An 8,908-nucleotide genomic window follows, 5' to 3' on the forward strand; every position below is an offset into this window, starting at 1 on the left:
TTATGATGTCTCGGTTGCTTTGGTGAGATGTTTGTCTGTCACGGAGACTATTTATCCCCACTTCTCTTCCCTCTCTTCTCTCCACCTGTGCCTCTGGATATACGTGTAGGGGAGTCTTCCTTGGCTCCCTTGCCCCCTTGCACACACAGCCCTGCCCCAGTTGTGGACCCCTCCCTCTCTCAACTGGGCCCTGTTGCTGGGCTCTGGGTTGCCATAGTGACGGTTGCCAAGTCCCTGAGGCTGATAGCCAGCGATGGGGCTGTCGGCTCCATCCACGCGGGAGGCTGAGGGGGGCTTCCCATTGTGTGAAGAAGGGGATGTTGCCATGACAACCAACCCCCACTAAGGGGCAGGAACCAGCCCTTCCACACCCCCTCCAGCCTCCCCACCTCGGGCAGCTCCAGTGTGGGCTTAGAAGGCAGGAGTAAATGCCAGACAGCCCAGCACCTGGCCTCCCAGTTTTCAACTCCCCTCCTACAGTGCCTGCACCTCTCGGGACCCAGGCATCTTGCTCAGACAGGGGGAGGGGCAGGGATCCCACTGGACAGAGGAGGGGCAGGAGGACCCCTTGACCTCCAGGCAGATGGGAGACAGCGGGAGGGGACCTAAAGTCAGGGGAGGGGCAGGCAGGTCAGAGGTTGTGACCCCCACCGACTGGCTGCAGCGATGCTCCTCACTGCTGCTTTTGTGGTTGGAGAATGGGGCTGAGTCTAGGGAACTGGGCATCTGGGTTTTAGGGGGAGAAGAGCCTGGGTTATGGGTACACAGGGAGCCACGGGATAGGCAGCTTGATGCCTGGATCCCTGAGTCTTCTGGGCACAGGAATGCCTTGGGCAGGAGTGGGAGGGAATAGATTGAACACGTGAGCATGTTTTTTCCACTTTGTTTCCGACCGAGACTTGCCTTGAATCTGATACTTGGTTTAGCAATAGACACTTGGGCTTTCCCCCCGTGAGTGAACGCATACTCACAGACAGCCCCATTTGGATGTATTGGCAACCCACTGCCACCTGGGTTCCTCTCTCCCTCCCCTGGCAGGGGCTGCTTTCCTCAGCCTCCTCGCCCAGCCCATGACCACACCCCCCTCCGCCAGCCAGGCCCTGTCCACCTCACCCATCCGACACAACCCCCTCCCTACCCCTTGGTTTCATGCAATTCAACACTCAGCTGGAAAGCTGTTCTAATCACCAGTTCTCTGCCCCAATTCACGTCCAGTCATTCTCATCAACTTTTGAAGTTTTTTATTTTTTTTTTTGGTTTTTGTTGTTCAAATTTCCCTTTTACAGTAAAACTATTGAGGTGACGGCCATACCCCGCCACCTCCCCCATGGCAATACCAACTTCCTGTTCTCTGGAAGGAGCGATTAGAAAAATCAAGAAGGAGCTGGGAACTACAGCACCAGAGAGATAGCTTGACCTCTGGTGGACAAAGCAACCATCTTGGCTGGTGATTGAGGTGGCCGACGTGGTGCCCAAAGGCAGCTCTGACCTAAAGGAAATGAGCTGGGAGGAAACTGAGGCAACACTCAATTGTGCACTAGTGGGCAGGAAGAGGTATCAGCTGGTCACTATGGAAAGACTGGCTGTTGCTAAGGACCACTGTCAGCTAGACCAGTCAGTAGGCCACCATTTTGGTCACTAAGAAGGGAGCTGTGTTGAGTTTGAAGGGAGTAGGAAATGGAGAATGTGATGAACAAGACAGCCATCCAGGTTACTGGGGACAACACGTGGGTTCTTGGGGTCATCCTGTTGAGTAACAGAGATTATACTGGGATATGGAAAGGGAAGAACAAGACAAATTGAGCCTGCCATGGCAGATGGCAGCCACCTTAGCTGTCCTAAAAGCAGCACAGAGAACAAGGGAAGGGAGATCCTGGCACGTGACACTGAATACTAGGAAGAACCTCAGTCCACCTGATCTTCTTAGAGTAAGTTCCAGCTTCCTCCTGAAATGGGAAGTTCTTCCTGCCCGCCCTTCTCCACAGAGTAAGAACCATCCACCTCCCCCCCACCCCCCAGACTAAGCCACTTCCGGTTCCAGCCAGACCACTTCCTATTTCAGAAGTGCTACTTCCTGTCCTGGATGAAGGCACTTCCAGTTCCTGCTGCACTGCTTCCACTTCCCAGGCCACTTCTGTCCAGGCCTGGTTACTTCTTGTCTGGAGCAAGTCACTTCCTGTCCCAAGTGGCCCATTCAGCATCAGACCAAGTCCACATGTGTCCTGACTGGTTCATAGCTTGCTATTGGCCCACTGGACAAAACGGGACACTTCTCATGGTAGCTGTCATGACCCAACCATCCCAAATGGCTGGAGTAAGTATGTAGAGGCCCGGGGCAGGGCAGAGGAGGAGGCCCTGCTACCCATGCCCTGAGCTGGGGTGGAGTGCCAGAGCCTTCCCCATAAGGCCCCCATTTTTGGCAGACTGAGGGGAGTGGTTGGTAAGAGAAGTCAGAAGAGGGAGCTGAGGGGAGAAATGCTTTGATGCCCCCACCCTGGAGATGGGAGAGGTACAGGATAAGAAGCCAAGAGGGTAAATAAAAGGAGGTACAGGGAGGAGGATGCTAGGGAAGAGGAACAGACCTAGAGACAGAAGAGAGAGACAGAAAATAAGAGAGAGAGGAGAAAAGAAGAGAAAAACAGTGAGAGGCAGAAAGAGGTGCCGACCAAAAGACAGACCGTTCCCACCCCTAGCTCTCAGTGGGTGAGGCGGACAAGGATCCCTGGGTCATGGTTAGACGAAGAGGCTGAATCTTTGCCCCCTCCCCAGGGGAATAGGACCCAGGAACACAGAGACAGAGAGGGGCACACACAGCCAACCAGAGGGCAGGCGGTCGTTGGGTGGATGTCTTAGGGAATCCTAAAAGTGGAGAAGAGGCGAGAGCCAGGAGGAGCAAAGGAGCTGGGGGGCAAAGGGGGCCAAGGAGATGCTAGAGGTGTCCCTCAAACCATGAATTAAACTGGAGGAGCACCCCACAAAGGGCTGGATCCAGGAGAGCCAGGTCGGAGGAGCCCTCATACCTTGTAGTAGATGTTTGGAGGGCTCTGGGGGGGCCCATCCTGCACGATGTACACAGGATGCCCATAGTCACCACTCACCTTTTCATAGTGGGGACAGAAGGGGGGGTCTGCAGCCCCACTGCCCCGCAGAGCTATCCCTAGCTCCCCAGGCTCAGCCTCCCTAGGTCCCATCCCGCCTCCACCCCCCAGGCCCAGAGACCCTCCCCTCCCGAAGGAGCCAGGACCAGGGTGGCGACTCTCCGAAGGCTTGGCCCGCCGTCTCCGCCAACACATGGCACCCCCAGCCCCTGCCACGCCCAGCAAGAGCAGCGCCAGCCCCCCTGCTGCCCCGGCCACTGCGGGCATGCTGGGAGGGGGCAGGGGGCCTTCAGCACCCCGGGAGGTTGCATTGCTGGTGGGGTCACCTGGCAGGGAAGGGGTGAAGGAGGAAAGAGGGGGTGGGGCTGAAGGAGCCACCCGGGCATCTGGACACCCATCTTTGCGGGTCCCCATGGGTTTCCCCAGCAGTGCCCAGGCCCTTTGGGGACCCCACTTCCCCTCCCGTCCAAGCCCCACTCGGAATCCAGGTGTGTCCAGCCCTTCAGCTCCATGCCAAGGAGTCCTCCCCCCTTCTCTGACAGCACTGATTGAAGCACTGACTTGGCTAATTAGTTCTGATTGAGTCTTTTCCTCATTTGGCTTCCATTCCCCTCCCACCCTCCCATCCTCTCTTCTCCTCTTTCCTGTATCACTGCCCCCAAAACTGAAGAGGGAGGGAGGGAGAGGGTGAAGCTAGGGCAGCTGGGGTCCGAGAGCAGAGGAGGCTAGGGAAGACAGGAGGCTGGACCCCTGGTTCCTACCTGCTGTGTTCTCCTTCCCAGGCTCCAGGCTGTGGGCCACCCCTCGGTCTTTTTCCATGGGCATTTCAGACACAGGCTTTCGGGGGGCAGCCCCTCCTCGGGGACCTGGAGACGGGGAAGGGCCAAGAGAGGGGCTGAGACAGCAGCCCCCTGACCACGATGGTACTGCCCCTCGGCCCCTAGGAGGTGTGCCCCAGCCCCACTCACTTTGTCCCACTCGAAGAAGCACCTTCATGCCTCTAGTGAGGCACACACCTCCCTGCAAGCTCTCCAGGCCTTCCCGGGTTCCATCCGATGTGGCTGGGAGAGAAGAACCAGAGGGAGAAGTTGGCCCTCCAGAGTCTACACCTATTCTGTCTCCATGCCTGGCCCCAACACCACCCGAGGTGGCTCCAGTGGTCCCCTCCCTCATCTGCCCTCCATCCCAGGAGCACCTCCCCACTCGACCCTGCCCGCTGCCCAGCAGTACCAATTATGTAGTAATCGTGGTGTGAGCGGAACTCGTGGCCCCAGAGGTTAGGGCTATACTCCTGGAACTTGATGGTGAAGCGGAGATCCAGATCTGGCCGGTCACAAGTGAGAAGGAGGTTTGGGGCAGGGGGTGCCTCACAGCGCCGGCCCTGGGCACCCCCTACCAGATACAGCTTGTAGAACTCGTAATTAGGAGAGGAGTGGGGGCCAGGAGGCCGGGCCCGGGGGCAGAGCAGGTCTAGCCGGTCCCCGATCTGAGGGTAGAGCACGTAACCACCCTCTGCCTGGAACCTATGGGGAGGAGGGCAAGGTGGATAAGGACGAGAGGTGTCAGAGGTCTGGTCCCCAGAGCTTTGCCTCCCTCACCCCACATCCCTGCAGGACAGCCTTTGTCTGAGTGGAGAGTCTGTTCTGACAGAGCAGGCACTAAGGTCTCTGGAAGCTCACGGAAGCAGCAGGAAGCCAGGCTCAGAGGTCTCCTGCCCCTTGGTGTGCCCAAATGCACTCTTCAGCCCGCCCTCACCACATGCACACTGCCATCTCTCGCTCCATCACCGGTCCTGTTGCCATGGCAACAGGATGCCAGTTACCAAGGAGCTGGCCTCTCTGGAACCACACAGCCCACCCCTCCCGGGTGATTTCACTATTCCATGGCAGTCAACCATGGGGGCAGAGCCTCCCCTCCCACAGGCCACCACTGAACTTCAGTGATTTCAGGGCAAAGGGGGTGGGGTGGGGGAGGGGGTGTGGAGGGTGGTCCAGACCAGTGTCCCAAGTACCCAGGCAATGTAACAGGACACAAATGCCTGGTCTGGCAATGGCCCTAAATGGGGCTAATCGAAACAGCTGCCCCAGACATTTCCCTGCTCAGTACCCCACTTCCCCCAGGTCCCACACTTCTTAGGGAAAGTGCCCTATTGCTTTGGAATTGAAAGAGTTGACTTTTCGACCCACAGCTGACACAAGTCCTCATCTCCCTCAGCCCCGGCAGCCACTGGCCCAGCACAGCCACTACTTGCCAACAGCTGCAGACAGGGTCTCAGAACTTGGTCACAGGGGACTGCTGCTTGGTACCTTCCCAGACTCCCAAATAACCCCCTCCCTCCCTGCCCCAACATCCCAAAGAGCTCCCAGAACACCCTAACTCCATTTTCTCAGCTCTATCAGGATAAGCCTAACTTACATCCTCACACTGCTCCTGATACTCCAACTGCATCTGGGAGTTGGTGGGTAGAAGACTGAGAGGGGAAAAGACATTTGAGATTAGACCCCAAGAGATGTGGGAGGGAGGCCAGGGCAGGAAATGTGAGGGAAGCTGTGAAGTAAAGAGAGGAAGAATAATTACCCTAGTTCTCCTTTAATGAGCATATAATATGTTCAAATACCTTACCTCTAATCTTCATAAAACCTGTAAGGATTGAGGATACAAACTCAGGAAGGTTAAGTGACTTGCCCAAGGCCACACAACAGAAAGCAGCAGAGCTAGGATTAAGACCTAGGATTTGATGAGCTCCAAAGCACACCCTCTTTGCATGGCCTCATACAGCCTCCCCAGGCAATTAGGAAGTTTTCAAAACACGAAACTCTTTTGCTAAAGGGGAGTAGGATCTGCATGGAGGCAAGGGACCCAAATGACCTCCCAAGGGTTCTGTCCTACTCTGTGTGGCTTGAAGTTTCGTCTGACCCCTGGCCTGTTTTCAGAGCAAAGCAAGCATGCCTCAGAACAGCGGGTCTGATGGAAGAGTTTGCAGCAAAGATGGGGGAGGGGGCAACGGAGTCCTCAGGACTCCAGATGCGAGAGGGAAAGTGGGGGCTCTAGGGGGCTCCAGGCTTCTTCCAGAAAGAAATCTCCAAGCCAGGAAGGCAGGAAAATCTTCTGGTTGGGAAATTGTTCCACCAAGGACTCACAGACCCTCTGGCTGTGGGCAAGAGTTAGGAGACGGATGTGTGAAGAAGGGTCAAAAAGCCTTGGGGGAGTTGTCCCCAGAGCCCCCAAACTGAGAGCCCTTCCCTCCCATTTCCACCACTGAGTCCCTTCTGGGGAGGGAGGCACCCTGCCCTTCCTCTCAGCGCCTCAGCAGCACCTACTCAGCTGCTCTCCTGAGAGCTGACATTAACCAGGCTCCGTCTAAGCCCAGCCCCCGACACCACACAGGTCTCCCACAAACCCAAATAACCACTCCACTGTCCTCCCGGCTACCCATGATCTTTCGAATCCTTGCCCCTTGGGGGTCTTTCAAACTCCTGACACATGGTTGTCACCACCCGCATCCAGCTCTGTGCGTGACCCGCGAGTCTGGCTCGCAAGACCACCTCTGTCTGGTTGCCCATCAGCTCACATCCGATCACCAGCACCCTCCCTCCGCCTCCTCCCAGCTCCGAGAACCCAGCCCCCAAAGTCCCTAAGGCTTCCAGACTCCCTGCCCACAGGGTGTGGGGTATCCCCACCCCCGGGCCGCTCACCTCTTATTCGCCGAATTCCAGTAGACGGGCTCCAGGCTGAGCCCAGACACCAGTCCCAAAAAACCGAGCAGCAGCAGGGCCCCGACTCGCACGCCCCCCGGCCCAGAATGGGGGGCCCCCATGACCCCGCCAAGGCCTGGGGGGCGGGGCACCAACTCCCCCAAAGTCGCTCACCCCCTGGGGTGACTGCCTTGGCCGCCCGGGCTATTCTGCCCCGGCCACCCGGGTGGCTGATGCCCCCCGCTCCCACGCGGACCCGCTTCCTGCTCCACCCGCGTCCCCTCTCCGGAGCGCTCCGCCCGCAGAAGCCCTTCCAGGGGCCGTCTGCAGGCGCCCTGCGCCCCCGGCCCACGCGCCGGCACCCCGGTATTTATGAGCGGGCCTAAGTGGGGGACAGGGGGAGCCGGGGACCGGGCGGGGGCGGCATGGGGCGCCGGGCTAGGGAGCGGGGAAGGGGGCGCCGAGCCGGAGCCCCAGCCTCGCCGGGATTGAGGGCAGCGGGCTAAGGGAGGAAACCAACCAGTCCTGAGCCCAGGAGGGGGGAGTTAAAGGAGAGGCGGGGAGGGGGAGAGGATGGCGGAGGGAAAAACCGGAGCTGGAGCCCGAGTCGGAGCGGGCGATCATGCAGCCCACGCCCCCCACACCTCCCTCACCTCGCGCACCTCCCAGCCCTCACCCCGCCGCCCCGCCTCACTCCCCCGCGCGGTCTCTCACGCCCCCTTTGTCTCTGCAACTCTCCGGCTCTGGCTTAGTTTCTGCCCACCTCCCCTCCTGCCCTCGGATCGCCCGAGCGGTTGGAATCTTCCGCTCCCTCAAATCCAGAAAGGCTCTCGCCCTCTCCACCCCGAGGAACCCAGCCCCTTTCGCTCCCGCAGCCCCCTCCTCCCCCATCCCAAAACAACACCGCTGCTCCGGGGAGGTCTGGAGAGAATAATAATAACCTTGAAGGCTCCGCACTTTACAAAGTGGGCTGAGTTGACCTTCTCGACTACCTGTGTGAAGTGGGAAGGGCAGGGCTTAAGGATCCCCGTGGCAGTGATGAAGAAACTGAGGCTCAGAGAGGCCCCGTGACTTGCCCAAGGTCACACGAGGAATCTGGGATAAAGCCGAAACCAGACCCAGGCTGCTGAACTCCCACTCCTGGGGTCTCTTTTGTCACAGCCTCCTAGACCCTCTACTGCTATCTGGAGGTTGACGAAAGGCAAGAGATTCGGGGGTAAACTTGGGCCCTTCTTAGATGGTTGTGGGGAGAAATGGGGCCGGGAGATAGGGAGAACCTACAACCCAAAACCCGCATGCAGCCGGAAGGGCTGTTTCCAATTATCCTGGGGGAAGGGAGGAGGATTTGCCTTTTTGGGTGTAAGAACCCTGGCTTTCAGCACCTCTGGGCAGAGGTGACATTCCTCTCCCCTCTCTAGTTGTCACAGGCCTCCAGGACCTTCCCTTAGGCTGTGAGGTCCAGAATCAAATCCTCTGCTGACAGTATCTCTTCAGAGACCCCCTTCTCAGTGTGTGGCAAGGTGGGGGGAGGGGGGGAGCCACTGCTTGAAATAACATACCCCTCAAAAAGACAGAGCTGATAAATGAAGAAACCAGACCAGCGACAGCTACTTAATGACTCTCGCCCTTGTCCTGCATCTAACGGGAATACAGAATGTGACATGTGTGTTTTTCGGCACCCTTACTCTTTCATGTGTGCCCTTGACTCTGGCTACTCAGTCACCTGCCTCCTGGGGGAGTCCGGGGGGGGAGGGGGGAGGCGGTCCTCCTGCTCCCCTTCCCCCAGAGCTGACTAATGGTCCCTCTGCTGCTGGATGATGGTAAATAGTGTTGAGCGGGAGTGAGCGGGTGTCTTGTCTGTCACCATCTGCACAGTCTCACACAGTCACACGCAACAGTCTGACACACAGCTCCTGCCACTCCTGCTCAGCCACACTCACCTGACCCCTGCTGCCCCCACCTTGGGAGTGAGATTTCAAACAGGTTCCCCCCTTCAGTTTACCAAGTTGCCTAGCAACCAGCCAGTCAATGGCATGAAGCCCCACCCCCCACTTACTTGACTTCACACCAAGCTCAGCAGCCCCATTGGTTCCCGCCTAGTCCCACCTCTCAAGC

General features: G+C 58.1%; 1 protein-coding gene across 2 annotated transcripts; it reads right to left on the reverse strand.

Annotated features, from left to right (window-relative positions):
• Positions 1–1,229: 1,229 nt before the first annotated feature.
• Positions 1,230–8,879, reverse strand: EFNB3 (ephrin B3). 2 transcript variants are annotated; one of them, XM_033848571.2, is made up of 5 exons: positions 6,794–8,879; positions 4,329–4,621; positions 4,067–4,159; positions 3,860–3,964; positions 1,230–3,424 (listed from the first exon to the last, which is right to left on the reverse strand). In XM_033848571.2, the coding sequence occupies exons 1-5, from the start codon at positions 6,913–6,915 to the stop codon at positions 3,015–3,017; spliced, it is 1,023 nt and encodes a 340-aa protein (XP_033704462.1). In that variant the 5' UTR covers positions 6,916–8,879; the 3' UTR covers positions 1,230–3,014. The 2 variants fall into 2 exon arrangements, with proteins under 2 accessions (XP_033704462.1, XP_033704461.1); XM_033848570.2 differs by having other exon boundaries at positions 5,514–8,879.
• Positions 8,880–8,908: the final 29 nt, after the last annotated feature.

This window comes from Tursiops truncatus, chromosome 20 (assembly GCF_011762595.2).
Source record: "Tursiops truncatus isolate mTurTru1 chromosome 20, mTurTru1.mat.Y, whole genome shotgun sequence".
Taxonomy (NCBI): Eukaryota; Metazoa; Chordata; class Mammalia; order Artiodactyla; family Delphinidae; genus Tursiops; species Tursiops truncatus.

What these genes read in the sequence shown, in the direction of transcription:
- EFNB3 (XM_033848571.2), bottom strand. Translation starts at nt 6,915, where the DNA reads ATGGGGGCCCCCCATTCTGGGCCGGGGGGCGTGCGAGTCGGGGCCCTG. An exon ending in CCACGATTACTACATAATTG is followed by an intron (nt 4,160 to 4,328) that starts GTACTGCTGGGC and finishes CTTCTCTCCCAG; the next exon opens with CCACATCGGATGGAACCCGG. An exon ending in TGGGAAGGAGAACACAGCAG is followed by an intron (nt 3,425 to 3,859) that starts GTAGGAACCAGG and finishes CTTCCCTGCCAG; the next exon opens with GTGACCCCACCAGCAATGCA.